The sequence below is a fragment of the Corythoichthys intestinalis genome, chromosome 11, assembly GCF_030265065.1.
Source record: "Corythoichthys intestinalis isolate RoL2023-P3 chromosome 11, ASM3026506v1, whole genome shotgun sequence".
Taxonomy (NCBI): domain Eukaryota; kingdom Metazoa; phylum Chordata; class Actinopteri; order Syngnathiformes; family Syngnathidae; genus Corythoichthys; species Corythoichthys intestinalis.
This window is the reverse complement of record NC_080405.1, coordinates 46,604,613-46,626,567: the sequence shown is the minus strand read 5'-3', so window position 1 is coordinate 46,626,567 and position 21,955 is coordinate 46,604,613. Positions and strand designations below refer to the sequence as shown.

General features: G+C 37.2%; 1 protein-coding gene across 4 annotated transcripts in view; it reads left to right on the top strand.

The window, feature by feature from the left end:
* ldb2a (LIM domain binding 2a) overlaps positions 1-20,097 on the top strand; it is a 205,154-nt gene extending 185,057 nt beyond the window's left edge. For all 4 annotated transcript variants that reach the window (XM_057849581.1, XM_057849580.1, XM_057849579.1 and 1 more), the window contains exon 9: positions 10,875-20,097. In XM_057849581.1, the coding sequence (XP_057705564.1) occupies positions 10,875-11,108 (234 nt within the window). In that variant the 3' untranslated portion in view covers positions 11,109-20,097. The remainder of the gene's footprint in view (positions 1-10,874) is intronic.
* Positions 20,098-21,955: the final 1,858 nt, after the last annotated feature.

The window sequence follows — 21,955 nt, the reverse complement described above, 5'->3', positions numbered from 1 at the left end:
TGCTTTGTCAGTGTTATATCAGTAAGCCAGTGAGCATAGTTAGCATGCTAATTGCAAAATAACTCCACACCATTGCAAAGGAGGTAAATACTGTGAGCAGCAAAAATAAAAACTGTCCTGTCCAAGGACACTTTTTTTTTTCTTCTTTTATTCAGATTTGTTTTTTCGGTCAAATTTTTTGGCACATTGTCCTCATGAGTGAATGTTTCTAATCAATTTTAATTTGTTATTATTTACTGATTTTATTACATTTTATTTTTCTGTATCAAATGGTCAAAAATGTACCTTGAGTGTATTTTTTAGTTTGGATGTGATTTTTTTTTTTTTTAATTCAGGCAAATTGATGCACGTCAAGTCTTCTCTGTTACAAACAAATCAATGTTAATAAAGTTATACTTTATTATAAGTTGATCTATGTTACTTTTTTTCTTTATTAGAAAAAAAGGACACAATGTTAGGCACATGCGTATTTATAATAGTAATTCTGCAGACAAATGATACTATTTACAGTGGCGGCAGAGAGTTTGGGGGGGGCGTGACAGAAAATAATTGAGAAGCACTGCTCTAATTGCGAAATTCATTGGTTCAGGAAGTAGTCTCGCAACGTGAAAATTCTGTAAGTAGAATTCCATTTTCCATGTAAATCCCCTGATCCTTTCCAAGCACTACTGAAACGCCACATTAAATTTTATAATTCGGGTAAAACCAGAATAAAACAGCGGCCAAACACACTGAGGTGGGTAGTGTAGCCAAGTAAGTAAGAGTAGCGTTACTTCAAAGTATTATTCAAGTAAAAGTAAAAGTAGTCATCCAAAAAATGTACTCAAATACAAGTTAAAAAGTATTTTCAGAAAAAAATACTTCAGTAATGAATAACATTGTAAGTAACTGCTGATGTAATGATGTTTTTTGTTCAAACAATTGACTTTTTTATGTACAGTCCCTGACAAAAGTCTTGCCGCCTATCCATTTTATAGAAACAATTGCTAATATATAGAGATGTCCCAATTGATTGGCGTCCCGATCGATCGGGTCCGATCACATCATTTTCAAAGTATCGGAATCGGCAAAAAAATATCGTACATGCCTTTTTTTAATTTTTTTTTTTTTTTTTACTTAAATCGTTTTCTAATTGTATTTAACGTTACGGACAAAATGTCTTACACTCATCCAGAGTCTTTAGTTTTGGCTTAAACTAGGGCTATCAAATTTATCGCATTAACGGCGGTAATAACTTTTAATTATTTAACGCAATTAATGCATGCGCTGCACTACCCACTCACGCATTTTCGCATTCAATCTATAATGGCACCGTTTTACGTATACATAGAGTTAAAAGGCAACGTTAAATGAGTAGAGAGAATTTTGGCAGCCTGTAAAGCTTTTTTTTTTAAATTGGCTAGAGCCTTACAATCCCTCTCTCAACAATTAGAAATATCATGGGACGCAATGTGGGAAAGAAAGGTAGTTGATCTTTTTCTTAACACCCTATTATATTTCCCAACACAGAGAAGATACAGTATATCAATTGGTACCACTACACACAGTCATGGTTGCACTTCCCATCATGCATTTGGGCAGAAGTTAAATGGCTACAGTATCATTTACTGAAACCTCAACAAATATATTTAGTCACAATATACAAGGTCACATTTATCCTTTAAGAATTACAAGTCTTTCTATCTATGGATCCCTCTCACAGAAAGAATGTTAATAATGTAAATGCCATCTTGAGGATTTATTGTCATAATTCAAAAAATACAGTACCTATGTACTGTATGTTGAATGTATATATTCGTCCGAGTTTTATTCATTTTTTTCTTAATGCATTGCCAAAATGTATATGATCGGGAAAAATTATCGGGAATGATTGGAATTGAATTGGGAGCAAAAAAAAGCAATCGGATCGGGATATATCGGGATCGGCAGATACTCAAGCTAAAACGATCGGGATCGGATCGGGAGCAAAAAAAAACATGATCGGAATAACCCTACTAATAACCTGAATTTTAATTATTCAATTGGTTTCAGAAATGTCTCATATGAAAGCTAAGACCCTCCCAAATGATGTTGAATGTACAAAAATAAATCTTTTTTCAGTGAAACAAATATATGATTTAATGAAGACATAAAGGTCCAATTTTGGCAAGAAAAAAGTTTTGTAGTGTGAAAGTAGTGTGAAAATTGAACAAAAAATGTCAAATACAAAAATATGTTACATAACATAAGCGAATTAAGTAGTGGTGCTGTGTGATCCAAATGTAATATTTTGTATGACTTCCATGGGCTTCAGCAAGGATTCATACAATTTATTGATAAAGTCATCAGGAACATGAAAGAAAGCAGTCTTGCATGCCTCCCAGAGTTCATCAACATTCTTGGGTTTCGTCTTCCATGCTTCCTCTTTCATCCCTACCCACACACGCTCAATGATGTTCATGTCTGGTGACTGGGCTGGCCAGTCCTGGAGGATCTTGATCATCTTTGCCTTGAGGAACTTTGAGGTAGAGATTGAAGTATGCGATGGAGCACCATCCGGCCCAAAATGTGTCCCTTTTTATGGTTAGGAATGTAAGAGGCAGCTAAGATTTGTTGATGTTTCAGACTATTTCTGTTGCCTTCCACCCTGCAGGTCTCTCGCACATCCACATACTGGATGTAACCCCAGACCATGATTTTGCCACCACCAAACTTCACTGTTTTCTGAGTGAATCTCAGATCCATGCGGGCTCCAGTATGTCTCCTGCAATATTTGCGGCGACTGTGGTGTAATTCAGTTGAAGATTCATCTGAAAAATCCATCTTTTGCCACTTTTCCAGCATCCATCCCTTTGACAGGCTGTGGGCCTTGGCAAATGCCACACGTTTTTTTTTAATTGTCTGCACCCTGAGAGATCTGAGAGAGAACCACAGTCGCCGCAAATATTGCAGGAGACCTACTGGAGCCTGCATGGATACGAGATTCACTCAGAAAACAGTGAAGTTTGGTGGTGGAAAAATAACTAGAATGTAAAGAACCTGATGTTTTCTTTGTTTTTGCTTCATTTCACTGTGTTGCTCCTACAATTGTGCTGGACTCGGCCACCTGGGGGCACTAATATACAAACAAGTGTTGCCGAACCCGATACAGCACTTTAAATTGTGTCGTCGATATTGGGGCAGAACTAAGGAATAACCACTTTTCGCCTGTCACAAGGTGGCTGTCATCTACGCACAAGACGATGATCGACATTAGGGCTGCAGCTATTGATTATTTTAGTAGTCGATTAACTGATTAACTAGTTCATTCGAATAATCGAGTAATCGGATAAGGAACATTAAAAAATCAAAATACGTGAGCTGAGCCTCAAACGGTATCAAAAATGAATAAATAAATGAGGATCCAACTACAACAAAATAACAATTTGCTAACTTAAATAGCAAAAGTCCACTAGCTTAAATGCTATAAAATGCTTTTTTTTTTTTCTACAATGCTCTTAACAAATGGTTTGAACACATATTCTCACAAAAAACATCTAAATATACCAATAAACTAATGAATGCATTAAAAAAAAAAACATTAGCTCAAACAAAAACTGTGCTTATGTTGGTCTTAACAGTGACCAGCTGGATTCAGCCATGTGAAATTAGTTATGTCATATTCACTGTTGCGACTAGAGGGCAATGTATCCACCCAAGTCAATATAACTAAATGTAAACACTTTCAAAACAAACCATTACAACGCCACTTTAATTAAACGACTACGCGAAGCAGCAAAATCTAATTTGAATTTTTTTTTCTAATCGAATTACTTGAGTTGATCGATTAATCGTTGCAGCACTAATAGACATCCATTCATGTGGAGTTCATCACTAGTAGATTTCCAATCCATTTGAAGTGGTTCGTTTAGTCACTGCCATCTCCAGCTATGAATGGATTGGACGTTTAGTGCCGTCAATGGCAGCCAATGACTTAAGCAGTATGTGACCAACCCATTTTACTTGAACTTTACATTCAAGTGAGTATGCAGAAATTTAGTACTAAAAGAAAAAAATATAGCCTATATTTAGTTTCTTAATATGTCTTGTACTTCACAGGGGATAAAGAATACATGCTTTTTAGTATTATTTCAATACCTTTCTATATGTTTCGCTTTCTGTGCTATGATTATCATCTTATTCCCACTTGTGTAAAAGGTTTAAAACAATTAAAGATAATCACCATAAAAATATGCTAGTGACCAAGTACTTGGAAATGGCGTGGGCTCATTCAAAAGCTCGGGGCGCCGTGCCGCTACTAGCACCGAGGCTAACTCTTAACGAGATGAGTAGTCAAGTAGGCAGCGGTAATTAGCGCGCAATTAACACGCCGACAAGTCTCGCACTAGCCACCAGCTGTTGTCATCTGAGGAGTTTTTGGCAGTGGGCGGGCGGGGGGTCCAGAGGAAGGTTGACGGGCCTCCTCACGGGAACAGATGGCGAACGCGGCGCGCTTGTTGGCAATCAGCGCGTTTTTCAGCTAATGACTTAATTAACTATGCAAATGGACAAATTAGTGTGGATATTGTCATTTAGTTGAAAAGCTCACCTAAATTAATTAGCCCGATTAAGGCATAGCTGGGCGGAAAAACGGTCACTGGGGGGGACTGTTCGAGGGTGGGGTGACTTTGATAGATTATATGAGAAGGACAGTGGCTAGAAAATAGTTCTGAGATTCAGCGTTCGTGAAGAGAAGGCATACAGAATATTAAATTTCTTCTCTTACACTTTAACGCTCTCAGAGACGGCGTTCAGTACAGTGGACAGCTATTCAGAAGTTGACAGTTAAGACCTTTGACCCTTTGACTCCTGCAAGGGGAGTATTTTGCTAATTAAAAAAATATATACAGTAGATATACGTTTCTCTTTTATTATTTGTATTTATATAAACACATTTATAAAGTATTACAATGTTAATCACAACTAAATAAGTGTTTTATTAGGACACTTAATATCTATCTTTTAACAGGGTAAGTCTGTTGTTGGTCATTAGAAAAAAAATATTAGCAATTGTTATTATTAATCATCATGGTATTAATAAATTTATAAATAAATACAATGTTGATTAAAAACTAAAACTGACTGTTTTTGGTCATTAAAAAATTAGTCATCATAATTATATTTTTAATACTTTTTATCATTGAAAATAAATACATAAATTAATACAATACTAACAAAAACTATATTAATTAAATTAAAATGAATGAAAATAAATACACTCTGGTTAAGGCCTCAAGTGACACCCTAAAGTTGAATTTTTTTTTCATAGTACAGTGATCCCTCGCTACGTTACGCTTCAAACTTCGAGCCCTCAGTCCATCGCGGATTTTTTTTCATTTGAAAAATAGATAAATAAATACAGATGAGCACTCTTGATCCGATCACGTAGTCTCCCTCTCCCTCCTGCTGCTATGGGGGCAGTTTACATTGTGAATCTGCGACACAAAGACGCAATGACTGAGTAGCGGACTCGCCTCGCGTGCATATGGTGTCGGCGAAGACGAAAAATTCTGAATCCTGCCTCCAAAGTGGAAGAATCCGATTGCGGGGGGTTGAAGGGGGCTTCCTTGGCATGCATATCAAAGGCTCCTGCGGCGCGAGACCGCGCCGTAACATCAGCACTCGTACATGTCACATTGGGCGTGCGCAGCGGTGCTACTAAACATTAAAAACAGCAAATATGGCGGAATGTCGGCTTTAATTTACTGTTTTGATAATATTTTTAAATTAAATATGTTGAACGTTTCAATTTTTGTGCCTTTTTGAACAAAAGAAAAATGACATTGCTTCGAGTGGGCGGGCATATTTTTTTCCGAGCTGAGGGAGCTTGGTGGGGTCAAAGTGCATCATTCTCTGTCGCCCTGTAAATCTGCACTGCCCCTTAGGGCCTGGCATGAATACTACATCCTTTCCATGCGGAATTGCGACATTGTTCAAATGGAGACGCAAATGCAAATTTGAAATTTTTCGTATTCTCGGAGAGTCACCATGTAAACGGCCCCTTGGTCTGGAGGTGCACTAGAGTTGCTTATTAAAGTTAACGATGATTGACAGACGTTAAAGTTTGATCACGGCAGAGATGCTTGGAAACAGAAACTTGAAAGCACCGCATGTGTCAATCATCGTTTAGCTTGTTAAACAGCTGCTGTGGCAACTCATTGTCTGAAAGTGACTAGCTTTAGCAGATTTGAGTGGACTCACTCAATGAAGCATTTAATAAAGACAAGCATTTTTCTACTTTTGTTTAAAAATATTTCGGTGGGAGAGTAACATGTTTATAACCTATTATAATTATTACATTTGAAGTGCTTAAAAAACATTTATTAAAATATGTATACATAAAAGATTTTTTTATTATTATTATACTTTGGGTAAAAACTGTGAAAAAACATGTCTTATATGTATCTCTTTCCAATGCTAAATCTGAATGAAAACTTTGAACCCCAAAAAAAACACAAGGGGGGTGCTACATTTACTTTCACTTAACCGCAAAAAACAAGGGATCACTAAATGGATGGGACATCTCGCGCTGTCAATAGCAGCCAATGTGTTAAATGAGTGCCCTACAACGGTTAAAAAAATTAGCTCGGATAAGCTCTAGCTCCCCTGCAATTCAAACAGTATGACAAATAGCTCATGAAAAAGAAACTGTGTGTGAAAATGCGCATTCAGTTGTTGTAAAAGGATTGCATTGGTAAGCATATCTTGGGTTGTGTACATGTTTTGCCGTGTCCATGTGTGTATGGAGCGCAAGGGGCCAGGCGGCATTGACACACATGACCACTGAAGCGTACGCTCCATTTAGCGTTGCGGCTTCCACCCGGGTTACAGCAGGGGACCCTTGTGTGCTCGGGTTTTCAGCATCTTAAAATCTTTTTCATTCAACTGAATTTTAAGAGTGGCAAATTATGGATTATTGACTTTTGACCGGCTTGGATACAAATTGTCGGGTTTCTGCAGGCCCGCCAATGAACTGTGAGATAAAAAACAAAACGTATCTTAATTGTTGTTGGGAATACAGTGCTGTGATTTGTGCCTAGGTTTTTTTTTTGTCATTTAAAAAGTGGCGTTAATGTGGCTGGCATTTGCAAATATGAATTCTTCCTAGCAACAGCTGTGGAAAAATACACGCACTGTTGGGATGTTTTTTTAATCTGAACTAGGTTTTATAGTTCAAACAGAGTTGCACTAACATATGTTGAAACAGTTTGATGGGTATGGCTGGTTTTTGGCAAGCGGGGCACAGATGTGGCCAGCCTAAGAATTCTGCTTAGCAACAATCAGTTGCATAAGTGTGCCTTGGCTAGTGTTGCAGCGATAGATTTTATTGACTACTGATTCTGAGTTGGTTGTCAGCGGTGTAGTTTTTTGCAGCCCATTTAAATTTTGTTTTAGTCTTTTGGATGATAATGCTTAATCAGTCTTAGTCATATTTTAGTCATCTCCAAATGTGATGGTTGTCGTCTAGTTTTTGTTGAAGAAAACTCGAGACTAATTTCGCCTAGTTTTAGTTGACGTTTACTAAAAATATTTTCGTCTGTAAAAAGTGTTATTCCAAAAATAAGTAAATAAAGGTTTCATTCACATTGACATATTTTAGTGTCTACAAGGACAATTAATTCAATTAATTATACCTACGTGGACGCTACAAAAGGGATGTAAAAAAAAGTTCTTCGAAAGTTTAAAACAGTGGTGTCCAAACTATTCCACATAGGGCCGCAGTGGGTACTGGATTTCATTCCTACACAAGAAGACGACATCTTTTCACCAATCTGGTGTCTCACAAGTGTAATCAGTTGATTGCAGTCAGGTGCTGCTTGTTTTAGCACAAACGTCGTTGGTTAAACTCTCTGTGCTCGGTTTGTAGGAACAAAAACCAGGACCCACAGCGGCCCTTGAGGACAGGTTTGGACACCCATGGTTTAAAAGGACGCTTGCCGTCAGCATTAGCTGGATGCTAAATCAAATGTGAATGCTATGCTAACGCTATGAATTACATTTAGTGAGTGACACAACCAGGCGCTGCTATGATGCAAGCTAAGAATACATAAAACGTCACACCTTGTGAACATTTGACGGAAACTTTTGTGCATTTTTGTCTCGTTGTTGTCTCGTCAGTCGAAAACTGGCATTAGTTTCGTGATGTTTTAGTCTCCCAAAACAGGTTTTAAGTTTATCGTCTCGTCATTGTCATGAAAAAGTTCTTTGTTGACGAAATATTTTCGTTATAGTCATCGTTGACGAAAACACCAATGGTTGTCAGAATAGGAGGTAATGGTAGTAATGGACAATGCCGATACTGTACTGATACTGTTGTTTTTGGGTTTTTTTTGTTTTTGTTTTTTTGGGGGGGGACGGGGGGTTCCAAAAAACAACAACAATGTTTTTCTTTTGATATTATATCCCTGCATACTCACCAGTGTTGTTAATCTTACTGAAAAAAAGTAATTAATTATAGTTACAAATTACTTCTCCCAAAAAGTAATTGCGTTACTAACTCAATTACCTGAATGTAAGAGTAATCAGTTACTTGGCAAAGTAATTAGTGATAATTACTTTTTTTTTTTTTTCCTCAAAAAAAAAAAAAAAAAAAAAAAAAAAAAAAACATTGGCCACACTATGTGAAGTTTTTTGTGGAGGTTTTTGGTACAATTGGCCCGAGCCCAATTCTTTACCCTAATTTACCCTTTACCCTGAATCAACTGTTAAAAGTTGTTAAAATTGCTCCCATTATTGCATTAGTTCCCTTCTCTCTACTTTCGACATATGAAAGTTTTAAAACTGTTTCATCATTTAAAGAAAGATTCAAGTCAAGATTTTGCCGATTTAGAAGTATTTTAGATAAAAAGTTACTTAGGTTCGCGAGGTTCTTCTCCACAACAGAGCCGTCCTAAAAAGCCTACTGCTTTAAGATGGCGGCTGTCATTTTGCATCTAGTTATATCTATATACAGTACATGGGATATCTACCATGTCTACCATATCTACCATAACATGCGGGCATAGTTTGTCCGGCTATCGGCTACAACATGTATCGCGTTTGCTCGGCGTCACAACTTTCTTGCCTCCTCCCCGCTCCTGCTCTGCTCTGTCGTCTCGGTGAGTCCGTCTCCCTCAGACTTTTCGACCAATATAGTAACGCATAGTAACGCATGCCTTTCCGTCCTCAGTAACGGTAACGGCGTTGCCAAGATGAGAAAAGTAATTAATTAGATTACCCACTACTGAAAAAAAATAACGCCGTTAGTAACGCCGTTATATTGTAACGCCGTTATTAACAACACTGATACTCACATACTTACTTGAATGGAAGGTAATAGCTATCATGGCTTAGTCAGACACTATTTAACTCATTGTCTGCCATGTAGGTGGCCTGGCCCTTCCAATTCAAATAGATTGGATGTCTACTTGTGATAAACCCATTTCAATGAATGGCAGAAGCATGAAAAAAAAAAAAAACTTTCATCGCCCCTACCAGCATGGCCATGGCAACGTTCCAATTAAAGTCAATGCATTATCATTAAAATTAAGTCATAGCTACCTAATTTCACTACCAATTTTGAAAATATTATTTTATCCATTGGTGCAGCAATAGTCATGACTAGAGTTGTTCCGATCATGTTTTTTTGCTCCCGATCCGATCCCGATCGTTTTAGTTTGAGTATTTGCTGATCCCGATATTTCCCGATCCGATTGCTTTTTTTTGCTCCCGATTCAATTCCAATCATTCCCGATAATTATTCCCTATCATATACATTTTGGCAATGCATTAAGACAAAAATGAATAAAGCTTGGACGAATTTATACATTCAACATACAGTACATAAGTACTGTATTTGTTTATTATGACAATAAATTCTCAAGATGACATTTACATTATTAACATTCTTTCTGTGAGAGGACTTGTGACTTTGTATATTGTGACTAAATATTGCCATCTAGTGTATTTGTTGAGCTTTCGGTAAATGATACTGTAGCCATGCCCAAATGCATGATGGGAAGTGGAACCATGACTGTGCGTAGTGCTACCAATTGATATATCTTCTCTGCGTTGGGAAATAACAAAGTGTTAAGAAAAAGATCAATTGCTACCTTGCTTCTGTAAGGGACTGTAAGGCTTTAGCCAATTAAAAAAAGGCTCAAAGGCTGCCATAATTCACTCTACTCATTTTACGGTGCCTTTTATCTCTCTATATAGGTAAAACGGCGTCGTTACAGATTGAGCGCGACAATGCGTGAGTGGATCGTGCAGCGCATGCATTAATTCCATTGAAAATTTTAACGTGATACTTTTTTTTTTTCTAATTAATTACTGCCGTTATCGGGATAAATTTGATAACCCTACTTTAAGCCTAAACTAAAGATTCTGGATGAGTGTAACATATTATGTCGGTAACGTGAAATACAATTAGAAAACGATTTAATTAAAAAAAATATATATATATTTTTTTTAAAAAAAGCATGCCCGATATTTTTTTGCTGATTCCGATACTTTGAAAATGACGTGATCGGACATCTCTAGTCATGACCATGACAAAAATAATAATCATGCTGGGCAAGAGTAGTAAAACAATAATAAAATCTAGAAAGATAAGTAAAATGAATGACTACTTTCCTATTAGCCGTGGCTTTGGCGCCATCATGTGGCAACTTTGGGTATAACAGAAAACGCACCAAAAATGAAAAATAAAAGTTTATGCGGTAAATATCTTTTCACAGGAATTTTAGACAACATTTTTGAATGGTGAATTGCCTTACATCTCAAACGGAGGTTGGGAATTACTGGTCTAAGTAATGTAAATAGGCTGCTCAAATGACAAAACAAGCGATTCCTCACCTTCTTTCTGTCACCTCCAGGACGTGATGGTGGTAGGCGAGCCCACGCTGATGGGCGGCGAATTCGGCGACGAAGATGAGCGTCTGATCACGCGTCTGGAGAACACGCAGTACGATGCCACCAACGGCCTGGATGATGATGACGACTTCACCGGCTCGCCGGCGCTGACCAACAACGGGCCTTGGAGTGGCAAGGCGCCCAACGGCGGGCCCGATAGCAAAGTGGAGAACGCGGCGCCGCAGGCCTCGCAGTAGAGGCGACGCGTGGAGGACAATGACAGCAGCAATAGCCACACCGCCTGGACATTTTAAAGAAAATGTATGTAAATGTACAAAAAATGCAAAAGTGTGGACTTCTTTTTGGGCAAAATTGGAGCTTGACGGACAAAGGTCACATGACTTCCTACAGTGGAACCAAAAGGAGATGTTTAGTTGTTTTTAAAAACACCAGCTGATGTTGTTTGAGGCCACTGCAGTCAATCTCTTGCTGTTTTCTACAGAGCCCCAGACATATGAATGAAAAAAATTAGTTTGTGCACATGAGCTACTACTTCGTGCACACAAACTAATACTTTGTGCGGAGCTGCAAACAAACTAGTACTTTATGTGAACAAGTTTATATTTCGTGCACACAACTTAATAGTTCATGTGCACGAAATTGTTACAGGGAGCTCGCAATCTAGATCTGACACCGTAAGGGGCACTAGGGGTAAACACATCGAACATACCAAGAGAGAATCGCTGGTGTATTTGCAGGTCAGGTGGTGTAGTTTGTGAGTTTGTAAAGATGTGTTTACCCTCATGTCCCATACGGTGTCAGCTGTGCATCATGAGCTCGCTGTAACAATTTCGTGCACATGAAGTCAATACTTCATGGGCGTGAGCAAATAGTTGGTATACAAGAAGTATTAACTCGTGCGCATGAAGTTGTGGGTTGTGTGCATGAACTATTTGAGCGTGCGCACTAGCTAAATTTTTGCCATTTATGTCATTTCAGGGGCTCCATAGTTTTCTGTTTCCAGTTTAGGGGAAATGCAAACCCTGATAATTTTGGGTTTAAGTGCACGAGTGGGTCACACGTCTGCCTCATAGCTCTGAGGTTTGAGTTAAAATCTGTTTTGTCCAGAGGTGGGTAGTAGCATTACATGTACTCCATTACATTTAGTTGCGTAACTTTTTGAGGAAAATGTACTTCTAAGAGTAGTGCATAGACGTTACTATCACTGATGAAGTCTATGAGCAGTGTTACTAAGCCATACTTTTTACTTTTACTTGAGAACATTTGTGATGAAAGAAACGCTACTCTTGCTACGCTAATTTGGGCTCTATAAGAGTCATTACATTTTTCCTCTTTATTTTACGTATTAGATTTTTTTTTCAACGATGCCAAGAGTAGCTCTACCAATTTCACCAATGAGACGTCGCAACAATAATGACTCTATTATATCAATCAGACGCAAGCTTGCTGTTCTATCCTCACGCCATCCTGTTCAATCATGTGTCTTTAAAGCACTGCAAAAAATGAAGTAATTGATATAGAGCGCTGCCCTCAACACGACTCGAAAGCACAGATTTTAAACTCTTTTCCAGTCTTTATTTGGCACCGATTGAGCATGGAAAACCAGAGATATGATTAATGATTCATATCAAAATAGTAATTATGAAAGAACTGTTCACTATTCAAACTCGGAAGTATTTTCTACACCAGAGGGCACTCATGCTTTTTGGACGAATAATGTTTCATTTATGTAAAATGTTTTCTCTTGTTGGCATTCGATAATTTTTGTTTTGTTTTGTTTGTATTTCTTTGGCTTAATGTGGCTACGTAATGGGTTATTGGACAGCCTGATTATAACAACTGTTCATATAGACAACTATGTGCTCAGAAAAAACTCGTTACATTTTTCCTCTTAATTCTACATATTACGGTAGATTTGTTTTCAACAATGCCAAGAGTAGCTCCACCAATTTCACCAATGAGACGTCGCAACAATAATCACATGACTCCATTATACCAATCAGACGGAAGCTTGCTGTTCTATCCTCACGCCAGCCTGTTCAATCATGTGGTGTCTTTAAAGCACCGTAAAAAATGAAGTATTTGATATAGAGCGCTACCCTCAACATGAAACTAAAACGCAGATTTTAACCTCTGCCCCAGTTTTTAATTTGGCACCGATTGTCAATGGAAAACGGATATATGATTAATGATTGATTTCAAAATAGTAATTATGAAGAAACTCTTCACTATTCAAACTAGGAACTATTTTATCCACCAGAGGGCACTCATGCTCTTTGGACGAACAATGCTTCATTTATGTAATTTTTTTTTCTCTCGTTGGAATTCAATGATTTCCTTTTTGTGGTTATGTAATGGGTTATACAATATGATTATAACAACAGCTCATATAGATAACTTTGTGCATGGAAAAAAGTCGTTACATTTTTCCTCTTAATACTGCATATTAGATTTTTTTTTTTCGACGATGCCAAGAGTAACTCTACCAATTTCACCAATGAGACGTCGCAACAATAATCACATGACTCCATTATACCAATCAGTTGCAAGCTTGCCGCTCTATGATCACGCCAGCCTGTTCAATCACGTGGCTTCTTTAAAGCACCGTTTTTTTTTAAAAAATGATGTATTTGACATAAAGCGCTCCCCTTAACGTGACCCAAAAGCGCAGGTTTGAACCTCTCTCCCAGTTTTTATTTGGCACCAATTGACCACGGGAAACCGGAGATATGATCATTTTAATTTCATAATAGTAATTATGGAGGAACTACTGCATTCACTATTCAAACTAGGAACTACTTTCTCCACCAGAGAGCACTTATGCTCTTTGGACGAATAATGCTTCATTAATGTAATTCTTCTCTCTACAGAATTCAATGATTTTTTGGGGGGTTGGATTTATTTAGCTTAATGTGGTTATGTAATAGGTTATTATATAGAGTATCATTATGTCAAGGTTTTGTTTGGCACTGATTGCCCACGGAAAACTGGAGGTATGATTGTTTTAATTTTATAATAGTAAATATGAAGGAACTATTCACTATTCAAACTAGGAACTATTTTCTCCACGAATAATACATTTAATAAAAATACATTTTATTTATAGAACACTTTTACCGAACTCAAAGACGCTTTACAGTTGAAACAAAGAAATGGCGCACATAACGTGATCAGTACCAAACAAAGAATTATAAATTAAAACCAGTTCAAAAAGGTAGGTTTTTAACAATTTTTTAAATGTAGGAAGGTCTGGACAGGTGCAGATGGATTTAGGGAGTGACTTCCAAAGGGAAGGGGAAGCAACAGAGAAGGCTCTCTCCACTAGGGGGCACTCATGCTCTTTGGACGAATACCGTATTGGCCCGGATATAAGACGGCCCTGATTATAAGACGACCCCCTCTTTTTCAAGACTCAAGTTTGAAAAAAAGACTTTTTGAACACCAAATTATTTTTTTATACAGAAAATAATTACAGTACATCTGAAACAAATGATTATAACAATATAGTTGAGCGAAAAAGCATGTTATTTTGCCTCATTCAAATCTTAATATCTGAACATTCAAATATTTAAACTAAAGTGCAATCACATTCGTAAATGAACGGCTTCTGGTTTTTGAAATGTAAATAAACCCATCTATTGTGATAAAACAACACAATTGCAATAACTGCAATAACAAAGTGAGGTCTAACGGTAACTTTAGTCTTGAAACAAATCTGAATAAGGAAAAACATTGCAATAAAATAATGCAAACTGGTTAAACTTGAGAGTAGCTGAGATCTGTCATGACAGAACATCGCTTCAATGATATCTGGCGTCATCTAGCGTCGTGAATGGTTATAACGTCTAGACTGTGAATATAAGACGAACCCCACTTTTTCAGTCTTATTTCATTGCAAAAAACACCGTCTTATATTCGGGACAATACGGTAATGCTTCATTTCTGTCATTTTTTCCTCTCAGTGGAATTCAATGATTTAAAAAAGGTATTATTATTTATTTGGCTGAATGTGGTTATGGAACTGGTTATTGTACAGTATCATTGTAATAACAGTTCATATACATAACTTTCTGCTGAGAAAAAAAATACCATTGTTTGGAAATTTTTTTAAAAATCTGTAAGCAGTTACTCACAATGTTACTTATTAGTTGAGTATTCTTTTCACCATATACTATTTTACTTGTGAGTACATTTTTTAAATAACTACTTATGCTTGAGTAATATTATTTTGAAGTAACGCTACTGTTACTCAAGTACAATTTTTTGCTACTCTACCCATCTCTGGTTTTGTCACCCATCTCACAAATTCAATGCCAGTGACAACGACAAACATCCAATCTATTCGAACTGGGAGTTCAAACTTCCAGTTTAAATAGATTGGACATGTATCGCTCTCAATGGTCGCCAATGAGTAAAGTGAAGGCTCTAAATTCACCGTGGGGGTTATTGTGAATGGTTGTTTGTCTATCCTGTATATCCCCTGCAATTGTATGATGACCAATCCAGGGTGGATCCCACATCTCACCCCTAACTAAGTTTCTATGGGCAAGCCTGGTGAACTAGTGATTAACATGTATGCCTCACAGTCAGGAGATCTGGGCTTGAATCTCCCAAGGAACATCTGTAATGTTTGCACCCCCCAAAAAATGCATGTTGGGTTCATTGAAAACGAAGTGTCCTGAAGTATGAATGTGAGTGTGAAAGGTTTTTCTCTATGTGCCCTGCGATTGGCTGGCAACCAGTTGAAGGTGTACCCCGCATTTATCCTAAAGTGATACCCAAATGAGGATTAGTGGTATCGAAACTTTCATTTTATTTTTTATATTTTGCCACTCGTTACCATTTTCATGAAAAGCAGTTGGATTGTTTCCCGCTCTGTGAATTTCTCTTTAAGAATTGGACTTTTCTCCCTTTAATACTCCCGAACTGCATGATTTTTTAGGTTTTTGGGGTGCGGGGGTTTATTTGATTCATGTGCTTTTTTTAAAAAATAAGAAAAAAAGTAAGAAAAAGACTACAATCTGATTGTCCTCTATCAGTTGGGAATGTTTGTAAGTGTAAATAAAGACCAGTTCTATTTTGTCCATTAGGCACAGGGAGCAGTTTGGATACGGCAGCTGCTTTGTTTTCTGCGGGAGATTCCAAATTTTTTCAGGGTGGTCCTAAATGTACCCCTTGACCTCTTTTAGCTAGTGCACAACCAAAGCCACAATTCAATGCTCGCATTTCTTGTATATTTGATGGTAATGCTGATCGAAATGAAGCCGTCCCTTTAATTGTGTTCACAAGGCTTCTTCAATTGGGTCTTAATTTACTCTCCGTGGAAGAGTTCTTTCACCTTTTTCTGTGTCACTGTTCTGCAAAAACAGCATTGACACAATGTTAATGCAAATAATTTTGCTCGGTTCCGTCAAAGCAACAAAGACGGATAAATGTTGAACAATCGGTTGTGGCTCTTGTGGAAATTTTGCAGGATATCTGCATGAAATAAGCTACATACCATGTGAACTAGTTGCCCCTTTTAATAGTGTTGCACCGATACCATTTTTTGGCTCCCAATTGCGATGCTGTACAGATACGTTTTTTTGTTTGTTTGTTTGTTTTGTTTTTTCATAAAATGTACATTTTTCCTTCTTTTAGTATTACATTACTAAATACTGACCTGACTATAAAGTAATTAATACCTTGGCTTGGTCAGACAATGCGTAACTCATTGACAGCGTTAGACGTCCATTGATTACTCAGCCATTCTGGTTGAAATTGATTTGATGTCTATGACTGTCAAAGGTAGTCACTGAGTTAAGATTAAAAAATATTTCACTCATTTCAAGTTGCGAGTTGAGAAAGTTTCCGGATTTTCCGATTATAAGCCATAAGCTATAATAAATTTTCCCTGCACCAGTGCATCTTAGGTGTGGATTTTTACTGGCCTATGAGCATAGTGGGGCAAATAAGTATTTAGTCAACCTCTAATTGTGCAAGTTCTCCCTCTTGAAAATATTAGAGGGGCCTGTAATTGTGAACATGGGTAAACCTCAACCATGAGAGACAGAATGTGGATAAAAAACAGAAAATAACATTGTTTGATTTTTAAAGAATTTATTTGCAAATCATGGTGGAAAATAAGTATTTGGTCAGTACCAAAAGTTCATCTCAATACTTTGTTATGTACCCTTTGTTGGCGTTTTCTGTAACTCTTCACAAGCTTTTCACACACTGTTGCTGGTATTTTGGCCCATTCCTCCATGCAGATCTCCTCTAGAGCACTGATGTTTTGGGGCTGTCGTTGGGCAACACGGACTTTCAACTCCCTCCACAGATTTTCTATGGAGTTGAGATCTGGAGACTGGCTAGGCCACTCCAGGACCTTGAAATGTTTCTTACGAAGCCACTCCTTTGTTGCACTGGCTGTGTGTTTGGGATCATTGTCATGCTGAAAGACCCAGCCACCTCTCATCTTCAATGCCCTTGCTGATGGAAGATTTTCACTCAAAATCTCTCGGTACATGGCCCCATTCATTCTTTCCTTTACACAGAACAGTCGTCCTGGTCCCTTTGCAGAAAAACAGCCCCAAAGCATGATGTTTCCACCACCATACTTCACAGTGGGTATGGTGTTCTTCGGATGCAGTTCAGTAGTCTTTCTCCTCCAAGCGCGAGAACCTGTGTTTCTACCAAAAAGTTATATTTTGGTTTCATCTGACCATAACACATTCTCCCAGTCCTCTTCTGGATCATCCAAATGCTCTCTAGCGAACAGCAGACGGGTCTGGATGTGTACTGGCTTCAGCAGGGAGACGCGTCTGGCAGTGCAGGATTTGAGTCCCTGGTGGCGCATTGTGTTACTGATACTAGCCTTTGTTACTGTGGTCCCAGCTCTCTGTAGGTCATTCACTAGGTCCCCCCGTGTGGTTCGGGGATTTTTGCCCACACTTCTTATCATTTTGACACCACGGGGTGAGATCTTGCATGGAGCCCCAGATCGAGGGAGATTATCAGTGGTCTTGTATGTCTTCCATTTTCTAATAATTGCTCCCACAGTTGATTTCTTTACACCAAGCGTTTTACCTATTGCAGATTCAGTCTTCCCAGCCTGGTGCAGGTCTACAATTTTGTCTCTGGTGTCCTTCAACAGCTCTTTGGTTTTGGCCATAGTGGAGTTTGGAGTGTGACTGACTGAGGTTGTGGACAGGTGTCTTTTATACTGATAATGAGTTAAAACAGGTGCCATTAATACAGGTAACGAGTGGAGCCTCGTTAGACCTCGTTAGAAGAAGTTTGACCTCTTTGACAGCCAGAAATCTTGCTTGTTTGTAGGTGACCAAATACTTATTTTCCACTCTAATTTGGAAATAAATTCTTTAAAAATCAAACAATATGATTTTCTGTTTTCTTTTTTTTCCCCCCACATTCTGTCGCTCATGGTTGAGGTTTACCCATGTTGACAATTACAGGCCTCTCTAATCTTTTCAAGTCGGAGAACTTGCACAACTGGTGGTTGACTAAATACTTATTTGCCCACTGTAAGTAGGGTTGTCAAAAGTAGTACAATGTGTTGATACTGAAATGTTGTATCCGCATACATTATTGGTTTGCAAAAGTATTGTTTCTCAGTTATTTTTTTATCGCGTGACGACAGCAGAGGTGGGTAGTTACGCATACATGTACTCCAATACATTTACTTGAGTAACTAAGCCATACATTTTATTTTTACTTTAGTAGATTTCTGAAGAAAAAATACGACTCGTACTCCGCTACTTTAGGCTACACAAGAGTCCTTACATTTTTTCTCTTTATTCTCCGTATTAGATAATTTTTTTGCCAGCAATGCCAAGAGTAGCTCTATCAATTTCACCAATGAAATGTCGCAACAATAATCATATGACTCATTACACAAATAGGACAAAAGCTTGCCGTTCTATGATCATGCCAGCCTGTTCAATCACGTGGCGTCTTTAAAACACCGTAAAAAATGAAGTATTTGACTTTTTTTTAATAGCATTTCTGTTATGGGTTATTGTACAGTATCATTATAACAACGGTTCATATAGATAAGTTTGTGCTGAGAGAAAAAAAATAGGCAAGGCAAGGAAAATTGATTTGTATAGAATATAACATTCAACACAAGGCATTTCAAAGTGCTTTACATCACATGAAGAACATAAAAATCACATTAAATCAAAAGAAAAAGAAAAATGGAAACAGGAAATAAAATTATACATAAAAATCGCATTACAAAACAAATAGAATTTAAAAAATAATAATTGAAATCAGAAATGGAAATCAAGCAGAAAATGAATAAAAAGCCAATAGCTTGAAATACCATTGTTTAAAAAAAAAAAAAAAATTTTAAAAAGCAGTTACTCACAATGTTACTCATTACTCGAGTATTATTTTCCCTGGATACTTTTTTACTTGCGTAATGTTATTTTAAAGTAACGCTACTCTTATTTGAGTAAACTTGTTGGCTACTCTACCCACCTCCGGACGACAGGTCACCAGGAATTCGTTGTCATGATATATTTGCATTTTCCTTGTTCCCTCATTGGCTGCTATTGGCAGAGTTAGACGCTGCCACCTTCCTATTTCAAATGGATTGGACATCTACTAGTGGTCATTTCAATTCACAGGAGAAGCATTAAAAGACCTTTCATCGCCCCTACCAACATGGCCTCACAGCGGCCATGTTGATAGGGGCGACATTCCCATCAAAATCGATGGATTGAGATTAAAATTAAGATCACATATTTCACAGCATTGACACGTTATTTCTTAGTACCTCCTTGATACCGTTTACGTTATTATAGTGGTGTATCAGTACCGATACCGATCGATACTGATACTGGTATCGGTGCAACACTTCTCTTTCATACTCCCTGCCAAAAGCAGGATTTTCCTTTTTCTCTCCCTCGCTGTTGTGGCACCGACGCGAAATGAAGGAAGGAGCTCGACTCGAATCACATCCCGCTGTTATCACAGCTCCGATTTGGCCATTTTGGAGGCTATTTGGTTGAACTTTCACCGAGAAGACAAAAGGCGCATGTCTTCACACGACTGCTTATTTATTCGTGGTTTTTTTTTTTTGTAAGGAAGCAAAACACACATTTCTGAATACGTTTGAGGTTAGTATTATTAGACACCGTTTGTACATTATATAGCAGAGGTGTTCCGTGTCATATCTGATGTCTGGTATGTATGCTTTACCATTAACTTGTGCCAATAAAACAGTGCTTACAAATAACACTGAGGGTGACTCCTTTTAAGAGAATAAGGGTGTTTAATAAGGTGGAAAATCAAGTCGCTTGTAAATTGGAAACGATTCTCCTGAAGATTATGTTAATTAGCATCTTTGGGCTAGGTTTATAGCTTTTAACAATGTTATTTGGCTGTTTTCAAGCTTTTAAAACTGGCAATTGGGGTGAATGCCAGCATGACAAACCAATATGGGAGTGTATTTAGGATTCCAATCACTGGATTAATAAAGGTAAAATAAATAAATATGGGTACTTTCACATTTAAATGGGAATAACCTACTCTGCAAGAAAACACGTGAATTTTTCTGGGGAGAATTCTGTTGTTGGGTAGAATTAATTTACAGGGTGACATGGTAGATCTTTAGCGACACCAAGTAGCTCACGAATGGTACTGCAACAACGTTCCTATTTCATGCTATCCTATTTAATTTGTATAATTCTATAAAAAAGAAAAAAAATCAGAAGTTTGAGTAGATGCCCTGTTGAATCGAGTCGAATAGAACATAATAATAATAATAATGTTATAGTTTTTAAATTGAGAAAATTAAAAACAGTTGGGAGACTACAAACAAAATACTTTAATGGAACATACTATGTAGAACATTGATATAATACAATACAATTTAATCTCTATAAATTTGCATTGATAATATTAAACAACATTTTGCACCATCAAATTTTGATTTTGATAAAATTCAACTTTAATATGAAACTAACATGCGTCAGACAAGACAATGTAACAAATTAGATTCAAAGGACGTTAAAAAGGCATTTTAAATCTTAGTGTTTAAATAATAAATTTTGTAGCCCACTGTAGTCGTGACTGTGGCTGTAATTTCCAAGATCTAAGAAAATACATGAACAGAATGTAGAATACATTGTTGCATTAAATAACATTAATAACCTATATCCTTAAAATTAGAATAAAAGAATAATACTCAATTTCGTTTTTTTTTTTGTTGTTTTTTTTTGTTTTTTTTACTTAACCAATAACAATGCTGCATTGTATTAGATGAGCACTGTAAAAAAAATACAATTGAACAAAATGAAAAATTATGAAAATCTTTTTCTGTACACTGTAGTGTACCTCATTGGCTGCCACTGACGATGCTGGACTCCAATCAATTTTGACTGGGATGACCGGAATATATGGCGGAAAACACTCATGTGACTTGAAGTTCCGCTCTGAGACCCCCAATTTAGCCAAATTTCAAAATTGTCCAATATGCATGTGTGATACATCGTTTGAAAGCTGGGGGAAGAAATTTTTTTTTAACAGGAGGGTATTTAACAAAAAATAAATAAAAATTTTGAACAGCAAAACCCTAACTGGAGGTGAGCGCACGACAGAGCATAATTAAAGACGCCATGATTTTAATTAGATATTATCGCGTACTTACCTCTTTTTGATCCAAAAGCTCCATGTAGCATGACTCACTGAGTGTCAAGACACAGCTGTGAATGGCCACAGCCGGATTTTGCGGGGATTTTATGAGGTGAAACATGGTAATATAACAAGGCTCGTGATGCAGAAATCGCAGACATCAAGGAGTGGTTGAGATTTTCTTTTTCATATAATGTATTTACTCTATTAAACGTTTATTTTTCAATATTTCTTTGTTGGGATCGATCATTTATCATCTAAAATATTGGGTAAAATGCGACAGTAACAAAAAATGCACTTAAGCAATAGTTATGAGGTAGATATCCGTGACTTATTTACAGACACTATTTTTTTCATTGTGACGTCATTTGTTTAAAAGTTTAAAATATGCGAGTGAATATATATATATATATATTTTTTAAAAAACTAAATATTAGACATCAAT